Source organism: Podarcis vaucheri, assembly GCF_965113315.1.
Source record: "Podarcis vaucheri genome assembly, chromosome: 1".
Taxonomy (NCBI): Eukaryota; Metazoa; Chordata; class Lepidosauria; order Squamata; family Lacertidae; genus Podarcis; species Podarcis vaucheri.
This window is the reverse complement of record NC_138759.1, coordinates 75,694,957-75,714,965: the sequence shown is the minus strand read 5'-3', so window position 1 is coordinate 75,714,965 and position 20,009 is coordinate 75,694,957. Positions and strand designations below refer to the sequence as shown.

General features: G+C 41.0%; 1 protein-coding gene across 2 annotated transcripts in view; it reads right to left on the bottom strand.

Annotated features, from left to right (window-relative positions):
• Window positions 1–369: 369 nt before the first annotated feature.
• The window catches only part of CARS1 (cysteinyl-tRNA synthetase 1), a 34,618-nt gene continuing 14,978 nt past the window's right edge, over window positions 370–20,009 (bottom strand). For both annotated transcript variants that reach the window (XM_082193341.1, XM_082193342.1), the window contains 16 exons: window positions 19,246–19,386; window positions 18,173–18,261; window positions 17,388–17,509; window positions 17,174–17,286; window positions 15,626–15,754; window positions 13,443–13,572; window positions 13,103–13,206; window positions 11,984–12,081; window positions 10,018–10,207; window positions 9,408–9,476; window positions 8,660–8,741; window positions 4,851–4,931; window positions 4,317–4,384; window positions 3,300–3,359; window positions 1,680–1,763; window positions 370–809 (listed from right to left, as the gene is read on the bottom strand). In XM_082193341.1, the coding sequence (XP_082049467.1) occupies window positions 675–809; window positions 1,680–1,763; window positions 3,300–3,359; window positions 4,317–4,384; window positions 4,851–4,931; window positions 8,660–8,741; window positions 9,408–9,476; window positions 10,018–10,207; window positions 11,984–12,081; window positions 13,103–13,206; window positions 13,443–13,572; window positions 15,626–15,754; window positions 17,174–17,286; window positions 17,388–17,509; window positions 18,173–18,261; window positions 19,246–19,386 (1,695 nt within the window). In that variant the 3' untranslated portion in view covers window positions 370–674. The remainder of the gene's footprint in view (window positions 810–1,679; window positions 1,764–3,299; window positions 3,360–4,316; window positions 4,385–4,850; window positions 4,932–8,659; window positions 8,742–9,407; window positions 9,477–10,017; window positions 10,208–11,983; window positions 12,082–13,102; window positions 13,207–13,442; window positions 13,573–15,625; window positions 15,755–17,173; window positions 17,287–17,387; window positions 17,510–18,172; window positions 18,262–19,245; window positions 19,387–20,009) is intronic.

The following is a 20,009-nucleotide window of genomic DNA, read 5'->3' as shown; positions in this document are numbered from 1 at the left end:
ATGAATTGAAGCAGGTGTGTTCTTAGGCTTACAGTTCAGAAAGTAAATGTCAGAGACAGCACTCAGTTACCGAAGTTAAGCACATGTAAAAACTGCTTCTGTTGAGCAAAGCTAAGTGCATGTACTATCCATATTACAAACAGAATTCTCCCCATAGTTTTAACAGATGAACTGAGACATTGTGAGTTTGGCTTGAATGGCTTCTCACAAAAGATATAAGTCCAGCTAAAATTAAGGGGTTGAATCCAGAGTTCCATGGAGCCAAAGTCCAACCTGATGCTGCTACAGATGGTAGAGATGGAAAGGACACTGTCTCTGATCCCCCCTCCCCCTACGCACCTCTATTTCCCCCAAAAAAGTCTTCTTAGGGACAGTTAGCAAATTGTTTATTGACTTGTATCACATAAAAATATTACAGAACCTTATTTAACTAACAAAACTTTTATTGACGTTTTAAACAAGGTGATATTAACCGTGCAATCCTATGCATGTTTACTCAGAAGTAAGTCTCATTGTGTTCAATGGGACTTAATCCCATGTGTGTATAGGATTGCAGCATTACTTTTTGTTCAGCACAATGTGGAAAGTTAAAGCCCAGTGAAAACGCATTTCCCCTCACAAAGGTTATCCAGCTGTATATTTTATTGAAGATGCAGACTGTCCAAGTTTCGTTCTTAGTTTGCAACTCCATTCTGAACCATTTGAAGATATTCTTTGTACAGTTTTTCTTGTGCTTCATAGAGTTTCTTGAGTTTCTTCGTTTGACCTTTGCTGAGTTCTTTGCCTTCTGTGTCATGAGTTGGAAACCCCTGGAAAACATTAATTCATTATCTTAGGACAATGTTATCTCAATGTTTTTGTTTCTTTCTGCTGTGGTAATGCAATAGCATTATCCCTTTTCACCAGTAATTAGGCATTATCAACAAGAAAAATAAAAACCTGGGTTCTTTGCTTATTTATTCAAGCCCAATAAACCACATATGTAACTCCAAAAGTTTCTGGAAAAAAAGCAGTAACACATCAAGTTAGGAAATGATTTGGAAGAGTTTAAGGCTGAACCTCCTTATTAAGTATCAGGTAGTAGTCCTTCTGGATGTCAACATGTCTGTCTCCTCTAGGTGCAGGAGGTAGGGTTGTTAGGACTCACCTGCCTTATCACTATTTCCCTTTGCATGCACAGAAAACCATAGACATGCATCCTCATTGCAGAGGGGTGAAAAATGTGTCAAAGTTACAAATATGAAAAGGATCTAGAATTTGTGGCTGTAACAAAAGACTCACATGCTTTAATACGATGCAGAGTTATTTGGGAGCAAGTCCCATTGAATTCAGTAGAGTTTACTTCTGCATAAACGTGCATAGGTTGTACAGCTGGTGTAGTGTGGTGGTTGAGCTCTAGTTATGAACTCTCAGCCACTGTCTCCCTTCCCCTCCTCCCCAATATACAATATAGGGGATGATAATACTGCCTTGCCTTACAGAGTGTTCTAAGGATTGCAGTTAGATAATGAACGTAAAGCACTTGGATCACTTAAAAGTGCTACACAAATGTTAATAAAATAATACTTGTCTGTTTGTCTGTCTGTCTGTCTATCTATATTGTCCAGGATTGAACTAGCAGCTTTCCCCAGGATCCCTAAATACAATATTCAAGGAAGAAAAATCCCAGTAATGCTTACATTTTCATCAAATTTGGAATACTTGTCATGCTCCGATATAAACATTTCTCCTGGTGGGATTTTCATTTTTGCCAATTTTACTGCCTGCAATATATTTAAAAAGTGTTACAACTCTGGAATACATGAATATCACAGCCAGTATTAACCTGCCTACATCAAAACAATTCCTGAAAACAAATTTAAGCTGATACTCTGATGCTCATCCTTCCTAAGACACAACCCGCCCCCGCAAAAGGGTGTCAGAAAAGCATATAAGTCTTTGGATTTAAAACTGGTTTGGGTCCTGAATACAAAAGTATCTTCAAAATCTGCTGAAACCCTATTTTCTCATACCATGTATCGCAAGATGTGAGAACAACCTGCAAAACAAATGCCCCATAAAGTTTTAAGAGACACTTGTTACTTTAGCTTTCTATTGGTAAGGCATTCCCCTTTTAAAGAGATGCTGCTCTGTGCACTTGTGGTGTTGAAGATAGAGCTTTTAAATATATTGAATTGGATCCAGATCCAAGCAGGAGGTGTGCCTACAAGACACTCCCATTGGTGGAAAGGGGTAGGGAGGAGCAATTCTAGTGATCCCTCCTCCTGCCTGCAGCTCCCTATGCCCCTTGAAAAGCTGAGTTGGAGGGATCCTCCATAACACTATAGAAGGTCACAGAAGAGCCATTCTAAATGCAACCCAGCAATATGTTTATAGAAGACAGAGGCCTAGCAAAACATGAACAATTTGTAGATGATCAAAGCATACGCCAGGAGCAAAAATAGGCTTTGTACACATGGTAGGGGTGGAGAGATTGGGATGGTGGTAGCAGAGAATATACAGCATGTTTGGGCTACCAGGCTGTGACTGAAGCGGATTCAGTTTTGCCTGTAGATAAAGCCACCCCACACAACTGAGAAGCCATTTCCTTGTGTTAGGCAGCAAAACCCAATGTTCTCTCCTGAAAGATTCCAACACAAAATGTTTGGAATAAATGACTATAAGCAGAGAGTTGGCTGGGCAGGTCTCTCCACATCTCACTCTCTGCAAATGTTATACTGTTGGTTCTGGAAAGAGGGTGTCTTTGGCAGCCTCTGCTAATTATATACTGTTGGATGCTGGAGCTGTTGAGTTCAGCTGGAAGTCCTCGAGTGTCATTCATGCTGTAGGTCTACCAAAGTACTCAATGGTTTGGGAACGGCTGCTGGGGCAAAAGGTGGTTCAGGGGTGTATATGTGTTTGTAAGTATGTGTTGAGGGGCTGTGTGGATTAAGGTCTCTCTACCAATTCAGCTCTGCTTTGCAGCTCACATAACAGTAGGTGACATGAACGGAAGATAAAGCCTGAAACATGCCCTTTCTCGCCTGACATCAGTGCCATTAAAACCAGCCTTTAAAATGCATATTTAAAAAGTACAGTGGTACCTCTGGTTATGTACTTAATTCGTTCCGGAGGTTCGTTCTTAACCTGAGACACCACTTTAGCTAATGGGGCCTCCCACTGCTGCCGCGCCGCCGCTGCGCGATTTCTGTTCTCATCCTGAAGCAAAGTTCTTAACCCGAGGTACTATTTCTGGGTTAGTGGAGTCTGTAACCTGAAGCGTATGTAACCCGAGGTACCACTGTATTTGGTTACTTTACCTCCTGTTCCTGTTTCTTTCTAGCTGCCTCTTCTTTCTTCCTTTTTTTCTCTTCTTCAATCTATGGAAGAAGAATTTAAAAAGGATTTAAAAAATACAGAAGTAAATCACTGAGCATTTTATTAGCAAATCATCCACAGCTATGTTTTATACAATTACAATTACAAAGAACAACCAGTCTTTGACTTTTGAGGGAATTAAAATCACCAGCTCTGCATGTTCCTCATACATATGCACGTCCCAAGGTTCACCATAATGCAATAAAAATAGTATGTGTGCAAATGTAGTAATCTCAAGATTTATGTCAGAAGGTACTTGTTAGGAGGGTGGGGAGAATGGTGTCATTAATTTTATAGGAGTGCATCACCACTGAGGGCTACATCTATAAATGGGAAGTAACTTTTATTTTAGTTGCTTATAAATGACAGGATTTTTGTTCATTTTTCTCTCTGAAGATGGCACTTGTCAGCTACAATGAGTGAACATACCAAGAGAATCCTAGAGTTCTCTTATTCAGAAGCTCTGATAAGCAAATGCCAGGAAAAATTGCAGAGCTTTTTAAAAGGAAAAAAAGGAGCCTGGAACACTGGCCATGTTAAAATCCTTTGGTCAGTTGATTGTGTGTTAATTACAGGAGTTTACGTGGTTTACAAATGCCAGGATTGCCACAGATTACAGGAGGGTCGGGGGGGCGAGGTGACTGGCAAAGCACCAGTAGGGCAGTGGAGCCAATATAGCTCTACAATCACTGCACCCACACCACCCGCCCACCACCTTGCCCCTCCCCCTAACCAGCTGTATCCCTATTGGGAAGCCAAGGGAGCAGGGCTGCCTCGCCCCATCAACTGCTACAGAAGGGCTTTGCATGGTTGGTGGGGTCTATAAAGCCCAAGGTCCCCAGCAGAAGCTGTGCTTGTGGAAGGAGACTGATGCAGGCTATATTCCTCTGACCGTCCCAAATGACGTTTGACAAAAACTAGGCACATCTAGACAGGAACTAGTTCAAATAACGTATAACCTTTTTCTTCTCTTCTCTTTCTTTTAGTAAGGTGTCTCTGTCCACTAGCTTGACCACAGTTGGGAGTCCTACAATAAAAGCATTACAAGGAATAAATGATCATATATATCACTACTTTTAAGTATTTAGCCCAATGATACACACCAGGGATGGAAACGTGTGGCCCTCTAGATGCTGCTGAACTTCTCTGCAGCTATTTAAAATACATCGCACTGTTGAACATAAAAGGCAGAACTCACTTAATTGATGGACAACTCTTGGAAAGTTTGAGAAACTATGATTTTTTGCTATTATTTGATGTTGTGTCTATTTCACATCCAAATCATCACCATATTTACTTGGAAGAAAATCCTACTGAAATGCCACTTCTACGTAAATGTGTCTAGCATTGCATCTTTTAGGAGTCTAAGGTGCTTGACAAACCTCATTCATTTTGTTACTGCGCCTCATTACTGTTAGCTGGAAACAGACACCAGGATGTAATAACTTGTCGAAAGCAAGACTGGAGCTCAGTTTGATTTCCAACTTAATTACCTTCATGATCTTCAAATCGAACTCCATGCTCAGGAAGGACATCATCTCGAAGAGAATCACATAGCTGCAGAACTTCAAACACTACAATTACAAAGAATAAAATGAAACCATTAATATCAATGTCTGCAAAAGTTCTTATCTTTTAGTAAGGTGGGTGTTTTATGAGAAGGGAAACCACCTTTTATTATGTCATGGAGCAATGGGTTTGCTCTCCCCCTTTTGGATGAATGACATTTCCAATTCCACTATGCTATGGGGTGGGGGAGAACTCCACAGTTGCTATTCTTCTTCAGTCCTAAACACATGTGCTAGGGAGTAGGTCCTTGGAACACAGTGGGATTTAATAGCTAGCAGAAATACATATTGTCAGGGCTGCCTCAGGTCTCAGCTCACAAAAGACCAATGCCAAGCTCTTCTTATATACAAGGATGTTTATTGCAGTTCATTATTGGTTCCACAACCGAGGCGTGCAGCCCCGCGTCTCTTTCTCCTAGACATTAGAAGTCCCCTCTGAATCGGTCCCTCCCCTACACCAGTTTAATAAGCTAACGCTGCTCCACCTCTTTCTCTCTTTCCTTTTCCGCAGGGTCTTTCTGCCCGTCGGGGTTCCTCCCCTCCTGCTTTCTCCTGAAGCGGAGTCTCCAGACTGCTCCTGCCCCCTCCTGTGGGCTTTGGGTCCTGGCCCCTCCTCCTCCGGGCTCCCTGTTCTCCCGCGCACCTCCTCATTTGGACTTGGCGCGCGCGCCCAACTTCTGACCTTCCTTTTGACAGTTATGCTACTCTCCTCACTGCCTTCCTCCCCTTCCGGGAGAACGGCTTGCTCTGATCCCTCCCCTTTCTCTGTCGCTGGAGCTGCTCCCTCTGACACACTGGAACCTCCCCCTTCCTCGCTGCGCTCTGGTGGGGAGGCTGGCCCTGATTCCCAGCTGCCGCTTTGGGGTCCCCTGCTGGCCCCCCGCTCCTGACACTTTCCACCCGGGGCTCCCCTTGCCCTTACCACAGGCGCCCCTTTCTGGGAATCCTCTGATTCGCTGGAGAGACTCATGGAATCCCCTGCGTCATTCCTATCCTCTTCCTCGCTCTCCTGGGATTCCTCTCCATCGCTCTCCATTTCCTGCCTTCCCTGTGCCTCTGTCCCTGTACCCCTGACACATATGATTTTCTCCCCACCCTCAACTCTGTAGTCCTTGTCTCTGCTTTCCTCCCCTTCCTTCCTTTTCACTGAACCTCCATCTTGGAAAGCAGAAGTCAAAAGTCTCCTGGAGTGAGATAGGATTATGTTATAAGTACTGCAGCATAAGCTATCAACTCATGAAAAAAGGTTGAGATGAACTGGGGCATTAGTCAGTTCTTCCCCACTCCACCTAACAGGTAGAGATATCCATTTTGTTAAAACTATTAGCCTCTTATAGTGATTTAAAGTCTGCTTGCCCGCCTCCAAGCCTGCATATAGGTCTTTTAGAAGTGGGCGGGATGTTTTTAATTAATTATGTTTTCCTCTCTGTTTTAATGTATCTGTGTGAGGGTTTTTTTTTTGTCCGCCTGGTTTTAAGTCGTTTGGGTTGCCCTGGACAAGATAACGTGACTAACAAATTTAATAAATATCAAAATAATATCTTCATCCCCAGTAGTTCAATAAAAACTAGAGAGTTCAAGAAAAAATAATAGACTCCTCTTTAAATACACGCTGAAATGTATTGTGACAAACAGGTGAAGAAAAAGCTGAAAGTGCTCTGGAAGGAAGGTATTCTCTGCAGTTGCTCTGCATTGATGTCTCCCTGAGTTATAAATATTCACCAGCCTAAAACTATGAATAATTAAACTTTAGCGGCAAAGAGGAGAAAATTCCTTCTTGGCAGAGGAGAATGAGAGATGTGTGTATAAAAAACCCACATTATGTGGAGGGTGAGAATATTATCCAAGGTATTATATTTTCTGAAAAATTAATATTCTGGCATCAGGAATTACTTCAGGACTAATGTGTGCCAACAGTGTGTTTTCAGAGGGACATCAAAGACAGAAGGTTTTAGTGATAATCCATAGAAGAGCATGTGCCAAATCCTGATGAAAGGCATGCTCAACTACAATCTGCTTCAGTACAGCAGTCTCCTTCCTCCAATTGCACAGCCAAATACTTCTGAACCTCAAGGGTTTTTCCACCCTCAAATGCTGCTGGTGGTGCAATGCAGAGGAGAGAGATATATCAAAACAAGTACCACCCCGTCTGCATGCACACTGCTCCTGCATGTACATAAATGCATTTGATTACTTATAACCAACACAATTATGAAGAAGATTATTAGATTTCTATAGGTGCACCAGTATGGAGTTCACCACTTTTGCTCCAGTGAGCCAACACAATTGTTTGGCGACTGAACTCATGATTTGAAGTTCCTTATTTTCAAAGGAAGGAGCTGAAAAGAAAACCCGACTGACATTCCTTGGCAAGGTATCACTTGAGGGGGAAATTCTTTTCAATGTACAGCTATCAAATTATTTGAGGGGGGTAGTTTTCTTTCATTCACTGTGCGTTATCACTAGAACATCAAAAAAGCAAATCAGCTCCCTGCTAAGAATGACCAGTGTTGCTCTCAGGGTTTCTGGTGTCTACTCTTCTTGTACCAGGGATAAAGGAAATTTTATTTGCTTGGCATTTTAATATCCCACAGTTAAGACCCTCTGCTTCATGATCAATGTTTGAGCGAGTACTTTGCTGAAACTCCAATTCTCTCTCTCTCTCAAGAAAGAAAGAAAGCTTTCCACATATAAATGATGAGGCTCTGCAATGTCTGAAAATAAGAGGATAAGAAGGCACATTGCCTCAGCTCAGAGTTTTATAGGAAGTTGTAATGAACGCTGTTTAGGGTCCTTTGCCTTTTGATGAAGTTCACCTGCCCCTCAGTCTTATCCATGCATTGCTGCAGGAAGTGATGGACTCACACACCCCAAGTTTAAGTACTAGCTCCTAAGGCACTATCAGATATAACCACGGAATACACAGGTTTTCTTTTCCAGCTTCAAAAATATGCCCTCAGAGGAATATAACTGAGGGAAGACAACCCCTGACATACCACAGTAAGATTACTACTATGCAGTTAAGAGAAATTCTATGTATTTTTCAAAAGCAAAGCACATACATTATAGGGATTTTTCTGTCAAAACACACGAGTTTTAATTGGTATATCCTATGGAATAATGTTAGGCGGCATTCTGAAAACTCACAATACAAATAAGGGCCATCATTTACTTTCATCTGGTAAGAACAGGGCAAACACATATATGTAAACACATTTGCATACATAGACATTCACACCAGGGATGGTCCAAGAAACTTTGCTATCTGAGGTGAAACAACAAATGGCACATCCTCAACCCTGACCCAAAGTCAAGATACAGAGGAAAGCTGTCTTTTTTGTTTGTTTGTTTGTTTTTTGGCACCTAAGGCAGAAAATCCAACAAGTGCCTGCTCCATCCTGGCAGTAAAATACGATAATAATAAATAAATGATTTGCTGCCCTTTCATGACTTGCACAATCAGCTGCCTCAATCTGGTTAATGGCAGAGCTGGCCCAGACTCATACGCAAAATAAAACACAAGGCAAATGCAGGCAGACACCTCCCTAGTTTTTGGCTGTAAGAGTTTTGAAGAGTACATGTGTCTATGTGCCCACACCCATATCGAGCATGCAGATGAACAAGTATGAGGAAGAAAACAAAGCATACGGTACAAATAAAAATGACATTTCGTAAGACAACTGCACATTTGTGGAGATTTCGATTTGTAAAAAAAAGCACAGAGTTAACATCACCTTTCTTTTCTCGGGCAATTTGCCGCACACCTTCTCTGAACTCAGACAAAACCTGTAGGTATGGCATCACTGTAGATTCAAGCTGCAGAATGAAACATTTTGTCCATTAGTTGAGAGTCAACCCATTTCTTTCTGGTTTCCTCTGAAAATACTGCTAGGAAGCATTGGGAGCTATTCAGTATAGCACTAAGCAGATTGCTCCATCAGCACAACCATTTCTGCTTGCCTGATGGAGCTATCTGCCCTCCACCCCCCTGTGTGCTGTTCTGGGGGTTCTCCTGACCACCCCCAAGAATCAATTTGGCTGAGGTGGGAGAGAGAAGAAGAAACAAAGTCCTTACACTTCTGCTGGCAGGGCTCGTTGGTTGAATGCCGCCTATAAGACGCTATCTTCTACCATGTAGGATCACTGGCCAATCCCAGCTCAGTATTGACTACTCTGACCGGCAGCAGCTGTCTAGGGTTTCTGGCAGTAGTTCCTCCCAGTCCTATATCTAGATATGACCTTCGCAAGCAAAGCTTTGGCTCAACAACTGAACTCTGGCCCTTCCTTGCTATGCTCTCACATACAAATATAATCTTCTCTCTTACCTAAATGCAATTCGAGTAATTCTGTGATTCAGTTTTACTGCAGAATTTTATATTCGTACGAGCAAAAAAAGTGGCTTTGCTTCAGCATGTAATCCAATCTTTCTGAAAGCTATGAGCAGAGTTGAGATTGCCACAGTAAAATTTCCCTACAACTTACATTTAAGTTTTGGGCACTTCCTCCAACTGGGAATCCAATAGCCTCATCGCTTTCTATAGCACCGAACACCTATGCAAGTGAAACACAAAAGAAACTGAAAAAACACGCAGCAGCAGATACTTTAACACTGACAGAAAATCCAGCCCCAAAGGCTGTGAACAAAACTTTGCTGGGCAAATGAGTTTCCTGGACACTGTCTGCAGTGGTTTGGAGCGGCAATTAAGACATTATTTCCAAGAGTGAACACTGCTCATAGCATGGCCTCCTGGAAGTACAGTGGACTGCAATATTTCTATGATCTTTGCATAGCAGTGTTTGATGACCATTTATCTATGTCCAGGAAACAGCAAAACTTTGCAAACAATTCAAGTACTACACCCTTTATACTGATATAATCCTTCTTTCAAAAGTGCTACATTTTTGTCACAATTCTTTCCTTGTGGCAGGGGAATCCCTCCAGAAGTTGCTGGGCTGCAACCACAAACACCTCCAGCTTGACTCCTGGTCAGGAATGACTGGAGTCTTATCTAAACAGTGAAAAGGCTGACACATTCACACACAGTTACAACACACATGCAGCAGTTTCAAAGGTCTTGTGAAAATCCCATACCTTGAACATCTGTGTAAGATAGAGACTTATATTTTCCAGCAGCATTCTATTTGGCATTTGCCTTGCAGTCTTCTTTGCAGCGATGTAGGAATTACACTGACTGACCAGCGATCGCACTTCTTCCAAGACTGTGCGTGTATCAATGTTGTCACACAAGGCTTCATGGACTGCTAGCTTCTTGTCATAAAAACTAGCCAAGGAGGGCAGGGAAACAAAGAAGGACCAACATGTCATTTGTGTCAACCTTAATGGTTTTCAGCCAAAGATTCCAGTATTCCATGGAAAAGAAAGCCAAAAGCATTTCAGTACTTTGCTTGCTAGGGCAAAACCTGAACGGGCAGATAGTGGGAGAGAAAAGCCCTACCACATACTTGGTGGCAACATTCAGATTTCATGATAAACAATGGTTTACCATGATGAAAACAAGCCAACCCTACCTCCAGGCTTGTACACTCCTCCTGTCATATCTAAACTCAGGTTCAAGTGGCACAAGTCAGGAAATTGCATATTTACATGCTTTAGCAGCAGTTAGAAATTGAGCAAGAAATACAAGAAGTGGTCAGTATCTGACTAGACTCCCACATACACCATTTCTCTCTTGTATTTCAGAGTACATACTGAAAAAAGACACAGATCTTGAAACCAGCTTTGGAAGGAGAGAAAAGAATCAAACAACTTGCCAGGTAAATGAAGGATAAGAAATATGAAGAGCGTTATGGACTGAAGCATGGAAAATTACAAAAGAGAGAAAAAGTTATCAGAGAAGAAAAACACAAGAAAAGCAAATCCATGAAGAGAATATGATATAATGGTGCTAAAAAACAGAAAACATTTACATTACAGAGACAGCATGTTATTTTAACAATCCTGTCAATCAAATCTGTAAATGTAGCACTCTTCTGACTCCTCTGATGAATTACAATAAGTACTATAAGATTTATTAGTGGCATTCAGAAATCATGACAGGTACAAGCCTGGGGCTTGTGTACTTCCTCCCTCTGATGTGGCAATCAGAAGTTCAGAAGCTTTTGCTTCTGTTTCTGATTAACTGCAGTGTGTCATGTTGTCAAAACCAGACAAACTGTGGTCAACTATGGCTTGCGTCAAACAAACCAACTTTACATCATGAGTTAAGAAAGTTGGATTGTTTCAATCAATCATAATTAGTTGAACCACAGTTTAAGGTTTGGATGCAGGGCTACGGTGTGGTTAATCAAAACCAGATGCAAAAGAAAGTCTGCATAAAGTCTGAGGTTCCCTGTGGGTTGTTTTCACAATTAACCATAGTTTACCTTGACATCCTAATACAGCCATTTAAAGCACCAGGATTAACAAAGCAGTTAGGTGTTTGAATAGAAAACGTAATCCACAAGCCAGTAAGTCAAGTCTAATGAGACTGAGTACATTCTGAGAAGTTTGGTTTTCAGGTATTATTTTAAAGCAACCATTTCTAATCCCTGAGGTGATGAAAACAAAAATAAGAAATGTGTGGTCAGTGCATAATAAATTGCAAAAGCCAAGAAAGGGTAGAGGAAATTCCCAGTGTCAGGGGTCTACCTTTAATAGCCCCCAGTGCTCTATTTACTCATGCATGACAGAATAAAGTATGCAAAACAAATACATTGATATAAAGTTGTTTCATGTTCCTAATTTATGAAGGTTTCAGAATTTAGCTTTTGGGATGCAGTGTGTGTATAGTAAAAATAAGCAAGGAAACACATCTATGTGAAGAACTAAGAAAAACAGTAAGAAAGCACGTGAAAGGATCTAGGAACTGCAACACAAGCAGTCTGATTGCTATTAACAAGTAACTGAGATCCAGGGGAAAATGTTGTAGAAATGCAAGATTATCAGGAACTTGCTTGCACCAAAAGGAAATGCCAGTTTGAAAAATGGGATCCATTACCATGAATATACAAATGTCTATTCATGAAGAAAGGAGGGGGAAAACAGGTTTCTCACTCACCTTTTATTCAGCTCTATTTCCTGGTTTTCCCATTTTTCAAACTGGTCTGTCACATCAGCGGGGGCCCGAAGGATGTCCTTCACATTTAAAAAGAACTCCTAAAAGGGGGAGGGAAAGAGCCCACAATCTGAAGTCTTCCTGTTGCAAAGTATACTGTCCAGTTAGCTATTTCAATACTCATATCAGACTCACTTTCAGCCAAGAACAAGATATACCCTGCATCTGCCAAGAAAAGCAACTTTTCTATTACCTGCTGTCAAGCTGATTTTTGTCTATGCCGTTACTTAGCATAATGTGATATGACACATTAACAAAAAAGCTAATGGTGTTTGCAATTAACGAAATTCAAGACCCTTCATCAAATCTCAGGCAAAAACAGGATAATGATGACCTACATCCTATTCCCCCTCCCACGCCACTGCGCATTACAGTCTGAAGGACACCTTTCCAAGAGAGATCTTTTATTTAACTTCCTACTACTAGAAGAAGAAGGAGGAGGAGGAGGAGGAGGAGGAGGGGGAGAGTTTGGATTTGATATCCCGCCTTTCACTCCCTTTTAAGGAGTCTCAAAGCGGCTAACATTCTCCTTTCCCTTCCTCCCCCACAATAAACACTCTGTGAGGTGAGTGGGGCTGAGAGATTTCAGAGAAGTGTGACTGGCCCAAGGTCACCCAGCAGCTGCATGTGGAGGAGCGGAGACGCGAACCCGGTTCCCCAGATTATGAGACTACCGCTCTTAACCACTACACTACACTGACTACCAAGTTTCCTGTTGCAGATAGTTTCCTGTTGGTTACTATTGTTTTACCACAATATATATATATGCAAATATAGGATATGTCAAGCACATAGAACAGATTAGGTTGACCAAGTTGTTTTGAGCAGATTTGGGGATAAGAGAATTGGTGAATGGATACAGGAGCTTTTAAAAATGGTTTGCAAAGCCTAGATTTGGGGTGCAGATCTGGTAAGAGATTAATAAAACGACAGGCCAACCTGCTAAAACTGAGCAGATATATTATACATATATAGTCAGCAAAAGAAAACCCCTGATACATCACATTATTACAACCAAAAATTTGTACAGCAGAAAAACATGAAGAGGGGAAGTGAACTTACATTCATGAATTTCTCATACTGAATAGCGGACTCCATGGTGTTGTTGGAATAGTCTAGAGTATCCTTCCAGGAATGCATAAGAAAAGCCAGCCGTAATTGCCGAGCTGTTGAGAGTTTTAAAAAGAAAATGGAAAAGTGTAGGAGGATATGGGACTACAGCAGAAACCACGGTGCCAAAGACAATAGAAAAGAAATTTTCATAAATGAAAAAAAAATCAGTCAGATTAATCATTAGCTGGTTTCAAAAATGACAAAAATGATAAAAAAATAAAATAATGGAAAGTATTCCTTCCATATATATATATATATATATATATATATATATATATTTCTCTCTTACCTGTGTGTTTTTTAAGTGCATCTTTTATTGTAATAAAGTTTTTCAAAGATTTGGACATTTTACAACCAGCAATTGTCAGGTGCCCAGTGTGGAGGAAATAGCGAACCCAGTGATCGTTTTCAAAGTATGCCTAAAAACACATGGGGGATGATCATATAATACAGATATCTATTAGATTACAGTTGTATGGGGAGAGAAAAAAACAATGCTTCAATCTCCCATTTACACCCCCCACTCCCCCAACACACTTCTCTCTTCAGTTTGAAACATGATACCACTGTAGGATGAATTATCTACCATTATACATATTATTGATTGAATTATGGACTCCTAACATCAGTATTTTCCAAATTCTGGATACCTTGGCCCCTTTTTTTTGGTGTGGATTAAAAACTGAAGGCAAAGTGGAGGCACATTTCACTTGGCAGTCAAAAATCTATAAATATTCTTTCTCAAACAGCAGAGGCTTGGAAGTATTTAAGAGGCTACAGAGTGAATTTCACCCTTGACCTTATGAGATTGATGGGCACTATATGTATGTGTTTTGCAGTAGTTGTGCTTCCATATTTATTATTATTTTCCTCAAGCAGCTCTCAGAAAAATAGGCTGGGACCTTCCCTGTGACTGCAAAATAGCCCAGTTAATAGGCCTCTCATTGCCCCCCCCCTTCCCAGGGTCAGAACTGTGCTGGAGAGAAGTGGAGAAGGGGCCGATGTATCACTGAACCTCCCCACTCTGATGGACACAGAGCGATGGATGCATCAAACAGACAGGCTTCATTTCTTATGGTGTTCCAGCTCGCCTCAGAGCAGGCAAGTGCTCCTGACTCTAGTAATCGCTGCTTCAAACTGCAACAACACTTTTTCTTAACCTTGGGGGTTAAAAGAAGGTAGCCTATGCCCAGCAACTGCAACTTCAGCCAAGCCACAAGATTGCACCACTGGAGTGAGGAAACTAGTTTCAACACCCCCGTCCCAATCTGAAGATCACATAAAGGCATGTAAGTTCCTAAGTACACACAAAGCACTCCTTTCCCTGCCCCTGATACCACAACAAAGGACCTTCCCAATCTCTTCAGAGAAGGTGGCAGCAAATCTATATGGATGAAGAAAGGAGATGCGGTTTGGAAGCGATAAGCACTTCAGACAATAGGATAAACTTCATAAAGAGAACGCTAATTTAACTAAGTAGGTAGTTGGGGAAGGTGCTGTTCTGTCACTACTGAGGGAGGGAGCCACTGGAATCCAAAACCTTTGACAGTGCAACACCTTCAGATCCTGTATTATGTTTCCGCCATTGTGACCCAGAGACAAAGCCCCTGGGTCTCTTTTCCTAGTGACAGTTGTCTTACAAATGGGGCTCTCTTTGTGGCAGTTGCTACTCACTGCCACTGCCTCCCAAAGTTAAGACACCATAATGTCAATTATAATTCTATTTTTTGAATCAAAAAGGAATGATGGAAGTTGTTATCCAAAACATATGGAGGGCACCATGCTGCCTATTCCTGCGATATACCAGGATTTGCACTTGCCTTCTAGCCCAGAATTAGAAATCTACTCCCAAGTCTGGTTTCAATTAGAAACACAAACCATAGTTTGTAAGTCTTGGTGCAATGGCAAACTATTCTTTGCCTGACTAGGAAGGGAAGCACTGCGTGAGATGAATGTATAAAAGATCTGGACCTGACAAGCTAGGGAAAGAAGTAGTTTGTGCATGAGGGGAGGAGGAAATGCATGACCCCTAGGCTCAGACCCAATGATTACAACATATTTGGCTGCTACACCCAACCCATTCAAACATCACACCAAGCCATAGTGCAGGAAGCTTCACTATGGTTTTCCATGATGTCTGAATTGCAAAAGAAAACAGTAGGAACGCCTGAATTTAAAAAGCACTCGTCTGATATTTACAAGTAGAACTTAAGATAATTTTAAAGTATAGTATCACTTAAAGCCAAGTGTAGCAACAGTAGCAGTTTTTATTTTCAGTCTGCTTATGTGAACATTTGATACATTTGATAATATTTTCTCCTTTGACAGCCAACAGAGCCTACTTAACTGAATTATTACTTCTGTGCTCTCTGAAGTATTAGTTAGGAAACATCCAACTCACAGCCAAGTGAACCTGAGAACTCTCTAGCAGGTATCAGAGCATGTTAAGAATTGGAACATGGGAGCACCTGCCTCAGATTGTGCCAACTCATTGTCATGATGAGGGAACCGAAGATCAAAGCCTCCTCCATGTATGTCCATAGAATCTCCTAGAATGGACCCGGCCATTGCAGAACATTCAATATGCCATCCCGGACGGCCCTGTTTTGAAATAAAGTAGGTTATTAATGATGTTCAGGAAAGTTCTCCCCAGTTATTGAGCCCATTAATGTTCATTAACTGGATTTAATAGTAGATATTTTAATGCAGAACTTTTATCTTGCAGCTTGAACTTAGTTCTGCATGCTCTGCTGTTGGAGCACTTCGGTTAAGGCAATCTTTGCACTGAATCAATAATCTGACTTTACAAGGTCAAAGTGCACAAGAAATAGTCAATCAAAAGCTACACCCTGAAAACAACTGACAGAATATCAGTGCATGGCAAAATTCAAGACAAATCATCTTAAAATCACCACTGAGGGAAATTAAATAGTTTTAAAAGAAATTTTTCAGTATTGCTTTGTAGCCAACACATCACATTCTCACCTATGTTTTCCTTTCACAATTTTTATCCCCCAGGAGAGTTTCCTAAACTGACTAAATTTAATTGAAAGTAGAGACTCTTGATAAAACCATGAAATTTAGTTTTTAGTTTTTGTGTGCATGCAAGTGTGTATGTATTAGCCTCAATTGTGGTCTCCCATCAGATCTACAGGCATGGGGGGGATGCACCCTCTTTAAATTCTCTGGTTTTACATATGAAGACATAATAAACAATCACCTGTTCCTTAGCAGGTCTTAAAATTAGGTAAATTCAGCTTCAGATGAACAACAACACATGATATATTACTTAGCCCTAGGTAAAACATCAGCTGAAATATGTTTGGTTTTGGGCACCATATTTCAACAAAAAAATAAGTCAACAGAAGGACAGCACAGCTATGAAAAAGGGGCAAGGACAATAAGCCAGGGGTTCAAGCTAAAAACAAAGTAGGAGGAGTTTTCACTATGAAAATTATTGGATTACAGGAGAAAAATAATACAATATGTTGAAAAGCACATGTCAGTGGAAATTTCTACAAGGGAATAATCGACACCCCTGCCAACTATTATTTAAATTTTAGAATCCTATCAGTGTCAATGATTTGATTAGATGCAGAACATTATTAAGAAGCAAGACGCCCCAGGCCATAATGCTTTGGCAGGACATTTAAGTTATCTGTCCTTTATGATGTCAGTGTGCTTCTTAAGATATGACCTGCATCCCCATGATTTAAAAAAGTAACGGCAGGAGATGTCTTAAGCCTGGGCTACATGTTATGGAATATACTTACTTTTAGTCTCCATATAAAACTGTGCATAGAGAGCACAGTGACAGTGGATTGGATGCAAAGATCCTGCTGCATAATCCCCCCTTCCCAGACTACAGCCAAAACTTATCCCATAAAAACTGGTTCCAGACAACTGGGGACATAGGGCACTAAAGACAGAGAAGGAAAACAACCACCCCCTCCTTCCATGTGAGCACAAGCATTTTCCAACCATGCAGCTGGAATGTTTGATCCAAGTCACAGTCCTTACTTTTCCCCAAGGAGAATCCCATGAAGGCTCGCCTGGTTTGGAGGATTTCCACAAAGCAAAGTCATTTGGAGAATGCTTCTCACTTAAACGATCCACCGAGACACTCAGGTCACCTGTGGAGAACAAGAGGAAGAACATTTGTAACCTTCAGAGAGGAATCTTAAAATTGTATTTGTGTATGCACTGGAAAGCCCCTGACTGACAGTAATATTACCTTCACCCTCTTGAAGTGCTTTTTGATCACCTACAGCTTCAGGAACCAACTTGGCATAGGAGTGTTTCTCAGATGCATCAAATTTCATGGTATCAAAATAGACAGAGCCATTGGACACATAACTAGAAGACAAAAAGCACAATTGTACCAAGTGTTCTACAGTTTCAGATACTTTCCTACTATTGGGTGGAATGCAACTTGTCCTCCTTTCACTGTTGCTCCAGCATGAGGTATGTGGTGATCAAGGAGAACTGGGTGCGATTTTTGCTAAAGCCTCTCAATGAAGCCCTCGTCGTCCCTGAAAATCTGTTTTGAAGTGCTCCCCAACTCTCTAGAACAGATTTTCATGAGGAGGTGGGGCCTGAAAAGAGGAGGGTGAAATTGGCACAAACACAAAAAGTGCCCCATCTTATCCATTAGTGGATACATATCACCAATTGGCTAGGAACTACTGTATTTAAAGGTGAATTTCTTCCGCTGCTTTCCATGATGGGCAAGTTTGATGGGATTTACTCCAAGTTTGCTGGATGGGAGACTACTAATGATTTTGGAAGCTCTAGCAACACAAAACATGTAGAAACAGCATCTTTGAGACTGCCAATAAATAAAATGGCTTTCCATTAGGCCACCCATCATATGGCCTTGTTGTGCCTTAAGGTCTGATGGCAAAGGTTTAATAAGAACAGAATTTGGGCTGCTTACATGTGAAGCACACATAGAGCTGCATGTGATTATTTTCTTTTGATTTACATAACACGTAAAATGTGAGATGAATTTATACGCACCCATATCCATTATCTACAATCCTTTGGACAAAGTCCACAATTTCAGGTACATATTCACTAACACGTGTTAAGACATCTGGAGGTAATACCTAGAAGCAAGCAAACAAAATAATATATATTATCTGTTTCACAACCCTTCTTGTACCAGACTCTCTCAACAGCTTTGCTTTGCAATTAGTTCTATATTTGTATATAGAAAACCAGGCAAGTGGCAAAATTAACAGGGACTTGTTGAAGAGAGTATTGCTGTATGCTCCTGAAATTTATTATGCCCAGTAAGACCAGGACTTTAAGTGTAGTGGCACCTTCCCTTTGGGTTGCACTTCCAATGAACATTACAGTATAGGCGTTCAGGGGCCTGCTTAAACTCATGAGCAGATTTCAACTGAGTCCTACCAGTGGAAGCCATGAGCAATAATGTTTGCTTACACAATGGGGCTTTCCCTCATTCTCCTGCCCTTGTGCACTCCACTCCCTTTATGGTACAATGTACTTATGCTTATATTTTGAAATATAACTCACCTGGAAACCTTTCTAGGTAACCAGCAACTAATAAGTCCTATTACTATTATTAGCAAATTAAATAAACAGGCACACACACCGATGGGCAGAAACTGAACATAGAAGCCCAGAATTTCTAGGCATCTGCTCTAATTAACCATACTGAAAACATATCTGCAGTTTCCAAGAGCTCAAGGTGAAACAATAATCTGTAAGGTTAGAAAGGCATGATCATTGCTCTAACTGCTAATGAAAGGAAAATCAGTCTTGATTTGTGTCTTGGCATGATTCCAGCTTCCTAGGTATGAAGAACAATTTTATGTACCTTGAAACACAGTGCTAGGGAGAGCCCTAACCAGACTGCCAGCAAAAAGTGTTAGTGTGCCATCTTGATAAATCAATATATATCAAAATGTGTCCATGGAACAGTACTGTGAAGCCATTAATTATAAACAAGCTTTATAAGTTTGCTTTCTAGGCCTTCCCAGAGAGGGAAGCTATAATAAATAAGTACCACCAGCACTAGATTTCCATGTGCTTTTACATTTTGCTGAATCAATGTGCATACTTACATTGAGAGCTGCCATATCTTTATGATATTCCTCTTCCCAGAATTTGGGGAGCTTTGAAAATATAGAATTGTCAGTCACCTGACTGCCCAACCTAGTGTCCAGCCACTCAGAGAGTATATCTTTTGCTTCTTGCAATAACACCTAGAAATAAATTATAGATCTATATATAAAACGCATAATTATCAGCAATGCACACTTCTTTAAGAAAAAGCCTAGAGTGTTCTTTATTGTGATTAAATAATGTTAATTTATTTGGGCCAGGATCCAAAGCTTGAGTTCATGTTGCCAGTTTTTCCACCTGGAGACAACCTATCGTACTTCTTGGAAAGCCACTCCCAAAGAGCCCAGACCTTAGAAGATACTTTGTAGGGAAACAAGCAGCACTTACACACACACTCTTTCTTTAGCGCTGGGGTGGAAGTGCTACCTTTTACTCTTAAAATAATAGGCAGAGTGTTTTCTCTCCAATCTTAGTACTGTGGTGTTTAGCAGTTTTTAGCAAATAAATTCCCCGTCTGTTCTTGAATGATCCACTCAAAAGCAGGAATATGGCTCTTTAAAGCCACTCCTACCCCAGCACAGGACTGGGAAGCACTGGAAATGCTGAGGCAGAGTGTGTGTTTGTACACATGCACAAGTCTAGTGTGTGTGTGTGTGTGTGTGTGTGTGTGTGTGAACGAGTGCACATGGCCTCTGCTGCCATGTGACCCTCAGAGATGTGCCTAACCATCAATAAGATACTTGGGGGGGGGGGAGTTAAGTCA